This window comes from Sorex araneus, chromosome 6, assembly GCF_027595985.1.
Source record: "Sorex araneus isolate mSorAra2 chromosome 6, mSorAra2.pri, whole genome shotgun sequence".
Lineage (NCBI taxonomy): Eukaryota > Metazoa > Chordata > Mammalia > Eulipotyphla > Soricidae > Sorex > Sorex araneus.
In genome coordinates, this window is record NC_073307.1 from 57,637,922 (window position 1) to 57,655,528 (window position 17,607).

General features: G+C 55.6%; 1 protein-coding gene across 1 annotated transcript in view; it reads right to left on the reverse strand.

Annotated features, from left to right (window-relative positions):
• The window catches only part of CYFIP1 (cytoplasmic FMR1 interacting protein 1), a 46,264-nt gene extending 34,599 nt beyond the window's left edge, over positions 1–11,665 (reverse strand). Inside the window, 6 exon segments of the mRNA XM_055141032.1 lie at positions 39–220; positions 1,350–1,451; positions 2,327–2,404; positions 2,648–2,737; positions 2,810–2,927; positions 11,161–11,665. Of these exon segments, the coding sequence (XP_054997007.1) occupies positions 39–220; positions 1,350–1,451; positions 2,327–2,404; positions 2,648–2,737; positions 2,810–2,926 (569 nt within the window). The 5' untranslated portion in view covers position 2,927; positions 11,161–11,665.
• Between the last annotated feature and the right edge of the window lie 5,942 nt (positions 11,666–17,607).

A 17,607-nucleotide genomic window follows, 5' to 3' on the forward strand; every position in this document is an offset into this window, starting at 1 on the left:
CCCCCAACACCCAGGACGCGACGGCAGCACCCGCTCACCTCTTGTAGGCCGAGTGGTCATTCTTCACGCTGCACTTCATGTTCTTGAGCTCATCCAGCACGGCGAACATGTTGATGAACTTGCCCAGTGTGATCAGGTATGCTTCGGACACAAAGTCCTTCCTGCGCTCCGCGTGGCACAGCCGCCGCACCTCCCCACAGAAGCGCTCGATGGCGGTTCTCTAGGCGAGGAAGGAAGGAAGACGTGGCAGACACATGACGGACAGGCTGGCCAGGGCACCCGGCCTGTGACCACAGCCGGAGAGGAAAAATGTGCCTGCTCTGGGGAACCTCACACAGACTCAGAGCTGGAAGGACAGCAAAGCTGCTGGGCTGCATGGCCCGGGGTGGCCCTGGCCCCTGAGCACTGCTCTGGGAGGCTCCCCAAAGGAACGGACAGACACAGAAGCTGCTTCCAGACTTGTGCTCTGGGAACTGCAGAGGGAGCAGCAGGGCCCAGCACTGAGACTGTCTCCTGGGGACGGCGACAGGGAGCTTCTCTGGGGGCTGCAGAGTTCTGTTAGCCTGGGGTGCAAGGAAGCACAGGGGCTCGGGCCAGGACCCCAGGTTACCTGCCTGCCCCTCTGCTGATGTTTCACTTTCAAACAAGCCTCTCTGTTGTTTCCGTAAGTCAACAGCTACTTCCTTAAAGTGAGTGCGTGACTGTGGGTTGCTCTAGAAGCTACGGAGCAAAATGCCCCCATGAGCTGTTCCAGGAACAGAGGCTGAACTTTCAGAGGTTAAACAAAGAGGGGAAGGGACCAGAGTGATGGGACGGCGGGGAGAGCACTAGCCTCGTGCACGGCCAGCCCAGGTTCAATTCCCAGCATCCCCTGTGGTCCCCGGAGTGGCGTCAGGAGTGATTCCTAAGTGCAGAGCCAGGAGCAAGCCCCGAGATCGTCAGGTGTGGCCCCAAAACAAACAAAGGGGGTGGGCAGGGGACTTGGGCAGGTTTTCCCTCCTGACTACTTTGAAGATAGAGCATAGGCTTTCTCCTGGGTCCCGAGGCTCACCAGAGGACCGGCCCGTGGACCAGGTGAGCACAAGGCTGAGGGCAGGAAGCCCCTGAAGTCAGATAAGTTGCCAATACCAGCTGGCAGTCAAACAAGCCCTCACAGGCTTCATGAAGAAATAAGCATCACCCTCAGAGAAGCGAAACCAGAGCCTTTGCTCTGCAGGGACAGGCGGCTGCACTGTGGGCCTCTACTTCCCTGTCTGGACAGGCCCAAGCTAATTCAGTCCACAGGCACTGGGCTGGACTGGGCTGGGGGCCGAGGTACAGTCAGCCGCTGCCAGGCACTGCCCTTTTACCTGGAAGTACATGAAGTTCATCAGTTTGGTGACCTCAGGCTCCAGGACCTCCACGGTTTTCTCATAAATTTCCACTCTGTTGGGCTGCTCATTACATTTCACCTGGGAAGAAGCAAGACAGGACAAAGGGGATTCGACCAGCCCTAAGTGAGGGCAGGGAGATCTGCACTCTGCATGGCAGGGGCAGAGGTATAGGGACAGGCTGTGACCGCCTATTTGCACTGGGCTGTACGTCTGGCAGGCAGACGGCGGCCACTGCACCTGTCTCACAGGGCCCAGGGCACGGCTGCTGGGGAACGGGTGGACAGGGCCATGCTGCTAGCGCAGTCCCTCCTGACTACTCTGAAGATAAAGCAAAGGGTTTCTCTCGGGTCCGAGGCTCACCAGAGGGCCGGCCATGGACAGTAAGCACGAGGCCGGGGGAAGGAAGCTCCCCAAGACAGACAAGACGCCAGTACCAGCTGGCAGTTAGACAAGCCCTCAGGGGCTTCTCAGAGGAAATAAGAATCACCCTGAGAGAACAGTGGGGTTCTGGTTACGAGCCGGGCCTGTGATCATGGGGAGTCCCCTGGGCTTGGAACATACAGGCACGGACTGTGGTGGTGGGCGGGGCTTAGCAGGGCATCCCTGGATGGCGGATCCCACAAAGGCGGGGCTTTGTGATGATGGGCAGGGTTTAAGGAGCTCTGGGGTTGGCGGGCAAGGCTTGGCCGGGAAGTCGGGGGGTGGTGGCATATGGATAGGGCTTGCTGCGTGGGGGGCTAGCTGCACAGGCGGGACTTGGTAGGGAAGTCTGGGTAGAGGTGGGTGGCGGGGCTTGGCAAGGGAAGTCTGGGTGGTGGCGGTGGGCGAGGCTTGCTGCGCGGGCGGGCGGGGCCTTGCTGAGTGGGTGTGGCTTTGCTGAGTGGGCGTGGCTTTGCTGAGTGGGCGGGGCTCGTGGTGCTACGTGAGGCCAGGTGACAGGGAGAGCAGAGCACCTGCGGAATGGCCCGGGAACAGCTCCTCCAGGTGTACAGCATCACCGCGTACTCTTGGCCTTCTTCAAGCATCTCATTCTGCAAGAGGACACGGAGCGAATGAACAGAGGAAGCAGGAGAACCACCACAGGAAAGGAGCTGCTGAAATGCGGAGCCCCAGACCAACAGCCATAAACTCTGGAGTCTTCCTCTGACAGCGGGAGCTGGTGGTGCTGGCAGAGCTCAGGGGCCAACCCGGCGGTGGGAAGACCTAAGTACCTAATCCGGCACAGCCTCAGCCCCAGACTCATCAGAACGACCCCAGGGAGCCACGAGACTGACCATGCTTGAGTGCACTGTGGCTTGCTCGATGTATCTCGCGATGCCGGTGACAAACGCATTTCGGTCTTCAAAGTTCGTGTTGAAGTTTGGCTGGAAGGCGGAAAGGAGGTGTCACGTGGGGTCCACTGGTGGGGTGCCCCCACCCGCCCTGCAGGCACCCACCTGGTAGAGTAGTGAGGAGGGCGGGGGCTCGATGCAGGGCTGCTGGTCCGGGAGGGGCAGCTCCTCCAGCAGGTCCACATTGGACAGGGCGTCCTCCAGCGTCACCTGGGCCGCCATGCTGGAAGCAAGCACACCTGGTGCTCAGGAAGGGCGGGGCCCTCAACAGCACCTCTGTCCCCCTGCCTGTGGGCACGGTCAGGGGGCTGGCCACCGTCAGTGCTCCCCGGGACCACATCCTGTCACTTCCTGCTGACCCTGACACCCCTGGGTGATACTCTGAGAGGTCCAACAAGCCCCTCCATAGGCTGGCAGGAATATGCCCGCGACGTCTGTGAGGTCAGCGGCCACCTGGCCTGCCCTTCCCAAGACTCCTACACAGGGTCCCCAGGTCCTCATGCAAAGGGCCAAAGCCCCGTGGCTCTGGAAGACAGACAGGGCAGTGAAAGCAGGGTGGGTCCCACAGGGAGGGCAGCCCCCACGGACGAGGAGCGGGAACATCGAGAACCTGGCGGCACCACCTTTGAGCATCCGCCCCGCTGATGCCCCAGACAGCTGCTTGGAGAAAGGCGGGGGGGGGCGGGGGGCTTGACCCTCACAGGATTGGACAGCTCTGACCCCACCCAGCACTCACTATGCAACGGTTTTGAACCACACCCCGGGGTGCTCAGGGGTCACTCCCACAGTGCTCTGCTGCAACCCAGGCCCCACCCGCTCCTTGTCCCCGCACTGCTCCGAGCAGCTGTGCCCAACGGGCCAGGCTACGTGCAGCAGACACAGATGCGGGCAAAGCCCCAGCACTGGCCATGTATCGGGCAAGGAGAATCCGAGGTTCTCGGAAAGCCCCAGGCAGAGAGGAAGAAGCAGTGGTGAAGCGGCAGCTCACAGACTTGGAGCACCCAACCGAGAGCCTGCGCCCACACCCCACCCCTCAGACCACACACGGGTCCCCAAGGGGCACAGCGGCACCACACCAATAGCCGCAACCCCAAGTCAGCAGGCTCAGGAGGGAGGGCTGGAGTCACGGGCCGGAACACTGACCTGACTACAGCGCATGCCCAGCCCTGCCCACCCACAGCACCGCTGAATGTGGCAAAAAAAAATACAAGTAAAATGTGTCAGGCCAGCTCAGCAAAGCTGCCAACCTAAAATGCAGAACCGAGGTTTTGCTGCCTGCCCCACGGTGGCCTCAGTGGCAGCGTGGCAACAGGACCACGAAGTCCACTGGGTGGATCCCCGTCAGGCGGGGGCTCTCCTGGAAACGGGGTTCTTCCCAGCACCTCCAATCCTGGGACTTGCTAATTTTACAGCTCATGCCCACCCCTGTAGCAAGCTGGCACCAGCAATCCACAACCCCTCGGAAGCGTCTCTGCTAACACAGGCAGGACAGACCGGCAGCTTCCTCTTCAGCAAGCAGAGAACAACCCTTTCCAGAAAAGCAGAAATGGCCACTATCTTTGTGCCATCTGTGCATATGTTTAAAAACAAGTCCTCGGAGGAAGGGAGGCGGGCGGGCCTGGCTGAACTGTTCTTTCTCTCCACTCCCACAGAACGCTCGCCTCCCAGGCTAGCCGCCCGACTCCAGCTGCTCTCTCCAGATCAGAACAGGCTGGGAGGCGGGCGCGGGGAGGCGAGGGGGCTGCTGGGATCGAGAGGCAAGTTCCTAACAACAACAACAACAACAAAAAAAAACCAACACAATCTTCCAGTCCGACACAACTGGGGAAATCGGCCTGCACATGGCTTTCCAAGGTCACTCTCAAACGCTGTCCGTCTCTCTGCCCTCACCTAGAAAGCAGAGCTATCTCGGCATGAAGCAAATCAAAGCTGTCTGGAAAAAGGCCAGGAAGACACTGAACTTTCCAACTTATTTGCATGAGGACTTGCGAGCTGAGAGACTTCTTGTTTGAGGAGGGCAGCCTGCCCTTCACATGCAACTATCTCTCTGCAGGTGGAAACAACCAGGGCTGGCAGGAGAGGAGCTTTATTCAACTGCTGGTGGGAATATCCTCTGGCTCAGCCTCTGTGAAAATCAGTACAAAGATTCCTCAGAGGAAAAACAGAGCTTCCCCATGACCAGCCATTCTACTTCTCAGGATCGACCCCAAAACACAAAAACATTAATTCAAGAAGACCTACACACATCTCTGTTGACAGCAAAACTGCCTGCAACAGCCAGGATATGGAAACAACCCGAATGTTCGCAGGCCAGTGAATGCAGAAAGTTGTGTCTGGGTATTACACAGTGGAACACCATGCAGCCTTGGGAAAAGACGAGTTCATGGCGTTTGCTGCAACACGGATGGGTCTGGAGCGTTTCACGTCAAGAGAAACAAGTCAGAGGGAAAAGCACAAAGTACTGAGTGATCTGTATTACAAGGCATCCCAAATGCCTGGTGATTCTTCTCATCTGAAGAATGCAGCACAACACAGCAGGGGAGCAGTGTTTGCATGAGGGCTCCACCCAGCAGTGCTCAGGGCTTACTCCTGACTCTGCACTCAGGAATCATTCCTAGTGGTGCTTAAGGGACTACATGGGGTGCCAGGGACTGAACCCAGGCTGCCATGTGTAAGTGTATCCCCTGGGACATGCCTGTAAGTCAGGTGCAGAGTGACTCCCATGTCAAAAGGCGTCAATGGGGACTGGAGAGAGAGTACAGCGGGGAGGGCGCTCACCTTAGGCACAGCTGACCAAGGTTGAATCTCTGGCACCCCATATGGTGTCCCCCAGCCCTGCCAGAACTGATCCCTGAGCACAGAGCCCTGAACCATGGAGAAGAAAGGTAACGAGCAGCAGCTCGGACGTGACCACACAGCAGGTCGGCGGCGACCACACAGCAACACCGACCCTGTCAAATGACTCCATTAGAGCCAGTCCAGGCCCACCTGCCATGGCTCCAGTGCCCTGTGGTGCCTGCGAAAAGATGGGACTGTCTCTGACTCACAGCGACAAACCCTGATTCACAGCCCCAAGGCGGCCACGTTCCACAGGAAGCCCAGTGGCTCAGACCCTGAAGACGAGAGCACACCGGCATCTGCTTTCTGCAGCGACAGACCCAGGCAACTGGTCTGGTCACTCCGGGTTCAGTCACCCCAGCTCCTCGCTAGATGCACACCCGCCACCTGGACAGCTCCCAGGGTCTGTCACAGCGTGAGCGAGACTGTGGCTGCCGCATCTAGAAAGTTCGTGTCCCCTAGGGGTCTCTTACCTTCTCACACCTGACCCGGCAGCTGTCCACAGACCCGCACAAACTCACCCTTCCTCCTCTGTCCCACCAAATCTCCACCATGCCCTCTGCAACGAGGACCCCACATGCTCCTGCAGCACTGGGCCACCAGCACCTCCCCTCAATCCTGCAAAGGCGCCTCCCCGGGGAAAGTCTGGTACCCAGGGCTGCGCCCATGAGGGCATCAAACAAATGTGGCTGCTGCACCTGAGAACACAGTGGGCAACTCAGGTGCCAGCACAGCACCAGGCACTACCACCATGGAGCCAGAGAGACAGCACAATAGGTGGGGTGCCTGCCTTGTATACAGCTGATCCGGGTTCGATCCCCAGCACCCAATAGGGTCCGCTGAGCCCCACCAGGAGTGATCGCTGAGGGCAGAGCCAGCAGTCAGCCCTGAGCACCGCATGGTGTGGCCCAGAACACAACACAAAAACAAAGTGGGGAGACTGGAGAGATAGCACAGCGGGTAGGGCATTTGCCTTGCACACGGTCGACCCGGGTTCGATTCCCAAAATCTGGGTGTGACTCAAAAAGAAAAAAAAAAAAACAGTGGGTCACCAACTAACCTTTCAGCCTTCTCCTCTTGTGACTATTTTTTTAATAATTTTTTTAATTGTATTATAATTATTTTGTTGTTTTTGTTTTCTCATTTTGTTTTGGTTTTGGGTTTTTTTGTTTGTTTTGGGGATGATGTTCAGGGGTTCCTCCTGGCTCTGCACTCAGAAGTCACTCCTGGGGGCTGGAGCGATAGTCCAGCGGGAAGGGCATTTGCCTTGCACGAGGCCGACCCAGGTTCCATCCCTGACATCCAAATGGTCCCCAGAGCACCACCAAGAGTAATTCCAGAGTGCAGAGCCAGGAGGAACCCCTGAACATCGCCAGATGTGACAAGTAAGAAGGAAGGAGGGAAGGAAAGAAAGAAAGCACTCCTGGCAGTGCTCGGGGGTCACCTGGGATGCTGGAGAGCAACCCTGGTCGGCCACGTGCCAGGCAAACACCTCACCTGCTGTATTATCACTCCGGCCCCCTTGTGGCTTTTTTTTGTTTGTTTGTCTGTTTTGCTTTTGGATTTCTGGGCCAGACCTGAGTGCTCAGGGCTTCCTCTTGCTCTGCTCTCTGAGATCACTCCTGGCAGTGCTGGGTGGCATATACGGTGGCAGGGATCAAACAAAACTGTGTGCAAGGCAAGTGCCTGAACCCTGTACTATCTCTCCAGCCCCAGCCTTCCTCTTTGGAATTTCCTTTCTCCTCTGAAGTGACCAATCAGAAGCCCTGGGTAGCCTCAGCACAGGGAAGGAAACAGCTTCTTCCTGCCGCCCCACCCCATTCTCCATCTCCCCAGCTGCTGTCCTCTCAGAACTCAGATGTCTGCACCCTGAGATCAAGCCGAGGGGCAACCAGTAGCCCCTACACTAAAAAGGAACTGAGTTCAAAAGTAGTAACTGAGGGGCTGGAGCTATAGCACAGCGGGTAGGGAGTTTGCCTTGCACGCAGCCGACCCGGGTTTGATTCCCAGCATCCCATATGGTCCCCTGAGCACCGCCAGGAGTAATTCCTGAGTGCAGAGCCAGGAGTAACCCCTGTGCATAGCCAGGTGTGACCCAAAAAGAAAAAAAAAAAAAAGTAGTAACTGAGACCAACAGTTTGGTAAACAGATTGATAGGATTTTTGTTTTTAAAAATCAGACCTAAGGGGGCTGGTGCGATAGCACAGCGGGTAGGGCATTTGCCTTGCATGCGGCCAACCTGGGTTCGAGTCCCAACATCCCATATGGTCTCTTGAGCACCGTCAGGAGTAATTCCTGAGTGCATGAACCAGGATGACCCCCATGCATCGCCGGGTGTGACCCAAAGAAAAAAAAACTCAGACATAAGGCAGGCTGGATAAACAGCATGTAGGGTGCTTAACATACATGCAGCTGACTTGGGTTCGATTTCCGGCATCCCATATGGTCCCCCAAGCACCAGCAGAAGTAACTCCTGAGTCAGAGCCAGGAGTAACCCCTGAGCATCACCGTGTGTGACCCAAAACAAACAAAAAAAAAATCAGATTGCAGGGGTTGGAGAAATAGGACAGGGTAAGGTGCTTGCCCTGCATACAGCTGATATGGGTTTGATCACTGGCATCCTGTAGGCTCCTGAGCCCCGTCAGGCGTGATCCCTGAGCACAGAGCCAGGAGGAAGCCCAAGCATCGCCACATGTGGCCCCCAAACAGAATCATTAACAGTGCAACAGCCCACTGAGAGCCACTAAAGCCCACTGATGGCCACTGACAGCTGCTTACAGCGACTCAAGCCCACCCACAGCTCGTCACAGTAGGAGACCACGGACAGCCACTGACAGCCACAAAATCCAACTGACAGCCAGTCAAGTCTACTGACAGCCACAGACCGCTGACCCCTAGCCTGCAGGTGGGTTGTTTGTGCTACATACAACAGGGAAAGGGGTGTGTGGATGAAACATGCTGTGAACACACATTTACCCCAACTCCAAGGCTGGGGGCTGTCAGTGCTCTGGAAACTGCAGTGATCATTTAAACCCAGATTCACCCCCAGAGCGTTAAACTGGAGTATGTGCATACAGAGAGGCGGGGGGTGGGGGGGGACAAAAGCATGAAATGATGGCATCAATGAACAGGAAGCAGATGTACTAAATTACGAGGCATATCTTCCACACCAGCAGTCGCTAGCGGAGAGCTCCAGGGCCAAGTGGAAAGGTACGATTATGCACGCAATGTAATGGTGTTGCAAAGATGCTGCAAAGCCCCCAAACCAGGGTCCGAACAGAAAAGACTATTCACAGTGGAAACTCTCAGATCATGCTTTAATGAGCATAATGAGAGAACTTCTTCAAGTCTGACAAATATCCGCAGAGCCCAGAGAGACAAAACAGGAGGTGAGGCATCTGGTGGCCGCCTTGCACACAGCAAACCCCAGCAGGATCCCCAGGGCCCCATATGGTCCCCAAGCACCTTCCTGAGTGCAGAGCCAAAAGTAAACCCTGAGCACTGCCAGGTACGGTCCAAAAACCAAAAATTCAAACCAAAGTATTTGTTGGGCCAGAGAGATAGTGCGGGATCAGGCTTTGCATGGGCCTCCTCTGCCAGGACTCTGGTTAGAATTCCCTGGCACATGCTGGCCCTCAGGGGTACAAAGCAGGAAAGAGACCAAGAGCACCAACTGCAGGGCGTGACCCCCCCAAAAAAGCAACAAAAATCTTTCTGCATGAGGGAAGGGGTGAGTGCTGAGGGAGAGAATACAGGGGTGAAGGTGTTCTGCCTTGCCCGGTGCCCAGCCAGACTCAATCCCCATATGCTTGGTCTTACCCACTCCCGCTACAGAGTCAGGAATCAGTCTGGACACCAGCACGTGCCCCCAAACCAAACATACACATTAGCGTCGGGCCAGGGAAACGGTTCCAGGGTCTGAGCAAGCTCAAGCGGGCAGGGGCCTGAGTCTCCCAAGCCATAACCTGAAAATACACTTTTCAAACTTTCATTCTTTACCCTGCAAGGGAAAACAGGGATGAATCCCAAATCCTCAAACTGCCAAGTTGCCACAGGAAAAAGTTCAACTGCAGGACCAGAGCAGAGTCCTTGGATGGGAGAGGCGTGGGGAGGCAGCGGAGCAGCCCAGAGGCGGGACTCTTGTGTTTTGAGAGTGGTGGCAACTGGCCACGCATTTATCAAGCAAACATACCATGAAATAGACAAGTAAAATAGGGAGAGGTCAAAAAAAGTTACCCCCAAAGGGAATTTTACTTTCTGCAAACTCAAAATGCAGAGAAAGCCAGGCCTCCAAGAACATTTTGGAGGATGGGGCTCAAAGACCACTTTGAGGGGGGTGAATTTTGGGGGGTGACCTATGGGCATTCAACAGACTTTCAGCACCCACACCTGTTTGCACAGTAACTCCCCAGTCTGACAGTGTCCTGAGATGAAGCCAGGGGGTCCCGCACGTCCTTGAGGAACACTGAAAGGGGGACTAAGGGCCGCGCAGTGCTGGACACGCCTGCAGCAGGTGCTGCAGGACGGTGGTCACTCCAGCTTCCAGACTGCCACCTGCGGGCAAGCGCCCAGGCCCCTGCAAGGGGCACATCCCACCACACACCGCGCACCTGGCACCCACCAAGGCCACCCCGCACCGGGCACCCCTGCAGCTGGCACCCCGCCCCGGGTACGGCCGCGGTTTTCAGACCAAAAACTGCGCAGGCCCCCGGGGCAGCAGGCACGGTCCAGGGGCCACACGACGCCACCCCTGGCACGACCAGGGCGCCGGGTTGGCGCGCGCGGGTCCGGGGCTGTTCGGACGTGACACCCGCGTGGCCCGTCCCGGCGCGCTCCCCGGACGCCCGGGACGTCCCGCCGCCTCCTCGGCCTGGAGCCTCCGCGCAGCCCACCCGGCGCCCGAACAAAGCGCGACTCGGCCCCGCGGTGGCTGCGGAACCTGCCGGGCGAGAGGGACAGCCGCAACAATGACCATCACCACGCGCGGCCCAGCACGTGCGGGGGCGCGGGGCTCCTGGGCCTGCGGGGGGCCGGGACCGCGGGATTCGGGGTGCCGGGGGCGCGGGCCGAGGGTGCGCGGGGTCCGGCATCCCCGCACCGCGCACCTCGTACTGGGCGCCGGGCCAGGGGCGCAGGCCGAGGGGATACAGAGTCGGGGGACGCGGGCGGGGGGCGCGGGCCGAGGGGCACGGGGTCCGAACTCAGTGTTCGGGGCCGCGCGCAGGGCTTGGGGGCGCGGACCCGGGGGCGCGGGGCAGGGGACGCGGGCCGAGGGGGCACAGAGCCGGGGGGCGCGGGACCGGGGGATATAGTGCCGGGGTCGCGGGCCGGGACGGGGGGGCGCGGGACTCTGTTCGGGACCGGGCGCAGGGCTCGGGCGCGCGGGCCGTGGGGCGCGGGACTCAGTGTTCGGGCCGGGCGCAGGGTTCGGGGCGCGGGGCCGATCCCGGGAGGCCGCAGCGCCCGGAGGCCTCGCCCGAGGGCTGAGCCCGCCGGTCTCCCCCTGGCCCGGGCCCGGACTCGTCGCGGGCCGCCCGCCCGGTTCCGAGCGCCGGTTCCGAGCGCCGGTTCCGAGCGCGCCGCGGGCCCGAGGGGCGGCGGGGGTGCCGCGCGCTCACCTGGGCGCCGAGTCGGGCTCCGGGGCGGCGGGCGCGGGCGCTTCCTGGCCCGTGAGTCACCGGGCGGGCCGGGAATGCGCCGGGATGCGCCTCCTCCCCTTCCTCGGGGCGGGGGCTCCCCGGCTCAGCCCCTTCCTCCCGGCGCTCCTCCCCGGCCCGGGCGGGGAGGGAAGCCTGGAGGCCCCCTGGCGGTGGCGACCGCGGGCTCCGGGCGGCCCGGAGCCCAGCGAGCGCCCGGCGGGGCCCCGCGAGCGTCCGGGAGAAGTTGCGGACGGCGGGAGAGGAGCCGGGAGCGACGCGCTCGGCCGTGCGCTCCCCACCCCGCGCCGGTCCTCACGCCCACGCAGGGCCCACTGCGAACCCGAAAGGCTGGTGCCCACTTTTCTACGCTGGCCCCCGAGCCTCGTCACCGCCGTCGGTGCTGAAGATGCAGAACCGGGCAGCGAGGGAGCCGGGCCGGAGCGCCCGGGAGAGCCACTTTCCTGCACGCGCCCGGAGCGTCCCCTCGCCGCTGCCAGGCTGCCTGGGTTTGAGTGCTTTCCTGGCGACCGGCCCACACATTTTCAAAGCTGTGCTGTTTCCCTCTGCCTGGGCTGACGCCCAGAGTTAGACTTCCAAGGGAGGGAGGGAGAGTGTGTGTTTCACCGTAGTAATAGAATACAAATTCAAGGTACATTCTATCGTTTTAAAATGTAGTAGTCCTAATTTTTAAAGGCCTGGCTAAAAACCCGAGAGGAAATAAAGGAAAATGCTAAAATAATACCCAGGAGCAATGAGAGGCTCTTGGGCAGTTCAATCCTTTGAATAGTGCTTGAGGGCTCCCATTAAAAGACAGGAACAGGCCAGAACTATAGCGCAGGGGGTAGACATTGACCTGGCACCCAGGGAGACCTGGGTTGGATCCCCCGCACCCCTTGTGGTCCCCACACCCCACCAGGAGTGATCCCTAAGCACAGAGCCAGGAGTAAGTCCTAAGCACTTCCAAATGTGACTTTTGAGCCACACGGTCCCCTCAGCAGCAATGGGAAGCAACCCCCTAGTATCACCAGGAGTGGCCCCCAAAGAACAAGAGAAAAAGAGACAAAATTGCCATCTTGGATAAAAACTAGCAACACACTCTCTGAAAAGTGGGATAACTCAGCTGCTTGGTTGTTTGGGGGCCCAGCTGGGGTGGGATCCGGACCAGTCACCACCCCTGCACTGATCTCTGCCATCCCCAAAGAACACGGGATAACATTCTGGTTTTAGTGGCTTCCTCTGGGACTTTCACACACTGGAGAAGGGGTAGAGGGGGAGCAGGGGCCGCTGCTGAGCAGGTGAAGTAGGCAGATAGATGGGTGGGGGGTGGGGAGGGTCGGGGCAGTGAGTTATCAGGAATTCATGAAACTAAGATGGGATTGAAAGAAATTACTGTCACTGGGCTGGAGCGATAGCACAGTGGGTAGGGCGTTTACCTTGCACGCGGCCGACCTGGGTTCGATTCCTCCATCCCTCTCAGAGAGCCCGACAAGCTACCAAGAGTATCTCACCCACATGGCAGAACCTGGCAAGCTACCCATGGCATATCAGATATGCTAAAAAACAGTAACAACTAGTCTCACAATGGAGACGTTACTGGTGCCTGCTCGAGCAAATCGATGAACAACAGGACAAAAGTGCAGTGCAGTGCTGCTATCACTAGCCCTAAAATAGTAAGAAACATTAGCCAGTTTGTAGACATGGGCACTGAGGCCTGAGAAGACTCTAGCTGGCCCAGCACAGGCCCAGAGAGGGTCGGACCCCCAACAGAGAGACACTCCAGCAAGAACCAAGGCTGCGATAGATCGGGAAGGTGGACACCAAATGCTCTAAGCTCTTCCCCTTGCCCACGCCCTAGTACAGACTCTTATCTAGGCACAAAGTCCCATAGGAGGGTAGTTTGGGAGAAATCCTATGTAAAGCTAACTTTGCAAAGGAAATGGGGTCCTTCCCCATTCTGGGGGTGGCCTGCATCTCAGGACTCTTGGCTCTTTGCTCTGGAGAAGCCGGCATTATGTTTTGGTGGTGCTAGATGCTGTGCTTCTCTCTCTCTCTCTCTCTCTCTCTCTCTCTCTCTCTCTCTCTCTCTCTCTCTCTCTCTCTCTCTCTCTCTCTCTCTCTCTCTCTCTCTCTCTTAGTTTGTCATGATCTTGGAATAAAACTTTCACTTCACAGAGGCTGGAGCAATAGCACAGTGGGCAGGGCGTTTGCCTTGCATGTGGCCGACCCGAGTTCAATCCCCGGCATCCCATATGGTCCCCTGAGCACCACCAAGAGTAATTCCTGAGTGCAGAGCCAGGAGAAACCCCTGAGCACTGCCAGATGTGACCCAAACAAGCCAAGAAAAAAAACCTTTCACTTCACAATTTGTCTCCTCTTGAAAAAAATTTTTTTTTTGCTTTTTGGGTCACACCCAGCGCAATAAAACTTTCTCTGTTAACATATGTTGAGGTCTCATGCATAGAAAATCACAAAGAATGCACACACCAGGCCGGAGTGATAGTACAGTGAGTAGGGCATTTGCCTTGCGTGCGGCCGACCCAGGTTCGATCCCCGGTATCCCAGATGGTCCCCTGAGCACCGCCAGGAGTAATTTCTGAGTGCAGAGCCAGGAGTAACCCCTAAGCATCGCTGGATATGACCCAAAAATAGCAAAAAAAAAAAAAAAGAATGAATGCACACACCAACACACACATGAACACATATACTCTGAGTACTCATAAATGAATTTAGTGAAGGTTCTGCGTACCAGATCAACATGCAAAAATCAATTGCATTTCTATGCACGAATAAAAAACAATCTAAGGAGGGAATTAAGAGCACCATATAACCAAATTTAAACAAAGAGGCAAAAGGCCCGTACACTGAAGACTATAAAACATGCTTGGAGAAATTTTAAAAAGGGGCTGGAGAGATAGAACAAGGATTAAGGCACTTAACTTGCAGCAGCCCACTCAGGTTCAAATCCCTGGACCACATAGGGTCCTCCAAGCACTTCCAGGAGTGCTCCCTGAGCACAGAGCCAGCAGTAAGTCCCGAGTACTGCTGGGTGTAGCCCAAAAACTCACCAAAAAAAAACAAAAAAAGCTAAAAAAATGGAAAGACAGTATTTCATATCTGTGAACTGGAAAATGTCAAAACACCCCCAACCAATCTACATATTCAATGTGAGCCCTGTTAAGACTCCAGTTTCCTGGGCCCAGAGTGATATAACAGCAGGGAGGGCATTTGCCTTGCATGCGGCTGACCCAGATTTGATCCCTGGCATCCCATGTAGCTCCCTGAGCACTACCAGTAGTAATTCCTGAGTGCAGAGCCAGGAGGAACCCCTGAACATCACCGGGTGTGACCCTTCTCCCCCCCTCAAAGAGAAAAGATTCCAATTTCCTTTTTGCCTGCAAAAGGAATGGATAAGTCTGCTGAAAGAAGAAAAAAAGGAATCTCCAGGACCCACCAAGAGAAATATCAGAAAAGGATGTAGATAGCTGTCATAGAAACTTTTCGAACAAGGAGTGTATTTTCTAGATTTTTCTCAATAAACATCTATTCCTTTAATTATTTTTTTTTTTTGCTTTTTGGGTCACACCCACAATGCTCAGGGTTTACTTCTGGCGGCTTTGGGGACCATATGGGATGCCAGGCATTGAACCCCAGTCAGCCACGTGCAAGGCAAACACCCTACCCGCTGTGCTATCGCTCCGGCCCCTCCTCTTGAAATTCTTTTCTGGAAGGGAAATCGATGTTCCTGGAAAAGCGTGGGAACGACTTAAGACTGACTTTTCTTTCCTGAAGAGAGCAATCTCTCTCTCCAGTCTGCACTCAGGGCTCCCCAAGAAATCAGGGCAGAATCAGTAGAACCAGGGTGCAGCTTGACGGCCACTTGATGGGGCTGATGAGGCCTGAGGACTGGACCTCTCTGGGGCTTGTGGGGGACTCATCAGTTCTCGCTCTCCCCCAGCACTGCCCAGGTGATGGAGATGGGCGAGAGGGAACTGTAGACTTCTATCTCAGGGCTGCTGCCTCTCCTCCCCGTAAGTGTCCCGAGCTGAGAGAGTAACCTCCAGACAGGCTCAGGGTCCCCAGCTAATAGAGCTGTGTTCTCCATCTCGGTGCCTCTCCTGTCTTCCAGTCCCTCTGCCCTCCTGAGTTTCTGCCCCGTCCAGCCCAGCCACACAAACCCTGAGGGTCACAGGAAACATCACCAACAACACTTGGCATCACTGTAGTGGGTGCAACCCGGACAGGGGTAGAGAGTGCAGAGGGTTTCGACTGGTGGGTCCCTCCCTAGCAAGCCAAGTCCCCTGAGCACCGCCAATGACCACCACGGAGCTGGTGCAACCTCCCAATCAAACCAGACCAGAGAAATAGAAGCCACTATGCCTTCTTTTCCTCTAATTTCCCCCCTTCTGGTTATAAAAGGAATTGATGTGGGGCCAGAGAGACAGCACAGAGGGTAGGGCACTTGACTTACGTGCTGCCAACCTGGGTCGATCCCTGGCATCTCATATGATTCCTGAACACCACCAGGACTTGATTCCCGAGTGCAGAGCCAGGAGGAACCCCTGACACTGATGGATGTGGCCCCAAAACAAACAAAAAATTTAATTGAATTTTTAAAAAGTAAAGGAATAGGGGGCCAGAATGATAGTTCAGCGGGTAGGGCATTTGCCTTGCACGTGGCTGACTGGGGTTCAATGCCTGGCATCCCATATGGTCCCCAAAGCCGCCAGAAGTAAACCCTGAGCATTGTGGGTGTGACCCAAAAAGCAAAAAAAAAATAATTAAAGGAATAGATGTTTATTGAGAAAAATCTAGAAAATACACTCCTTGTTCGAAAAGTTTCTATGACAGCTATCTACATCCTTTTCTGATATTTCTCTTGGTGGGTCCTGGAGATTCCTTTTTTTCTTCTTTCAGCAGACTTATCCATTCCTTTTGCAGGCAAAAAGGAAATTGGAATCTTTTCTCTTTGAGGGGGGGAGAAGGGTCACACCCGGTGATGTTCAGGGGTTCCTCCTGGCTCTGCACTCAGGAATTACTACTGGTAGTGCTCAGGGAGCTACATGGGATGCCAGGGATCAAATCTGGGTCAGCCGCATGCAAGGCAAATGCCCTCCCTGCTGTTATATCACTCTGGGCCCAGGAAACTGGAGTCTTAACAGGGCTCACATTGAATATGTAGATTGGTTGGGGGTGTTTTGACATTTTCCAGTTCACAGATATGAAATACTGTCTTTCCATTTTTTTAGCTTTTTTTGTTTTTTTTTGGTGAGTTTTTGGGCTACACCCAGCAGTACTCGGGACTTACTGCTGGCTCTGTGCTCAGGGAGCACTCCTGGAAGTGCTTGGAGGACCCTATGTGGCCCAGGGATTTGAACCTGAGTGGGCTGCTGCAAGTTAAGTGCCTTAATCCTTGTTCTATTTCTCCAGCCCCTTTTTAAAATTTCTCTAAGCATGTTTTATAGTCTTCAGTGTACGGGCCTTTTGCCTCTTTGTTTAAATTTGGTTATATGGTGCTCTTAATTCCCTCCTTAGATTGTTTTTTATTCGTGCATAGAAATGCAATTGATTTTTGCATGTTGATCTGGTACGCAGAACCTTCACTAAATTCATTTATGAGTACTCAGAGTATATGTGTTCATGTGTGTGTTGGTGTGTGCATTCATTCTTTTTTTTTTTTTTTGCTATTTTTGGGTCATATCCAGCGATGCTTAGGGGTTACTCCTGGCTCTGCACTCAGAAATTACTCCTGGCGGTGCTCAGGGGACCATCTGGGATACCGGGGATCGAACCTGGGTCGGCCGCACGCAAGGCAAATGCCCTACTCACTGTACTATCACTCCGGCCTGGTGTGTGCATTCTTTGTGATTTTCTATGCGTGAGACCTCAACATATGTTAACAGAGACAGTTTTATTGCTTCTTTCCAATTTGGCTGCCTTTTCTGTTTCTTGACTCAGTGCTCTGGAGAGAACTTCCAGTACAGTGTGAACAGAAGTGATGAAAGCGGGTGAGCTTGCCTTGTTCCTCAATATAGGGAGAACATTTCCACCCCTTCCTGATCGAGTGATGTTAGATGTGGGTTTTTCATGTGCCCCGAGGTTGAGACAGTTTTCTTCTGCACTTAGTTTGTTGCTGTTGTTGATTTCTCTTGAATCATGAAAATACATTGCATTCTGTCACTTTTCTTCTGAGTTAATGAGAAAACTCCAGTTTTTATCCTTCATTCGATTGATGTGGTTTTGTCCATTGATTTTCTTATTTAAACCACTGGACTAAATCCTGCTTGAAAATGGTGCACATTTGTTTGTTCTTTGGGGGCCAGTCCAAGCAGCAGTGCTGGGGGCTACTCCTGTCTCAGTGCTCCAGTCCTTTGAGCATCTCCCTAGTCTTTAATACATGTGGACAAGATTTGTCAGTGCTTTTTGCAT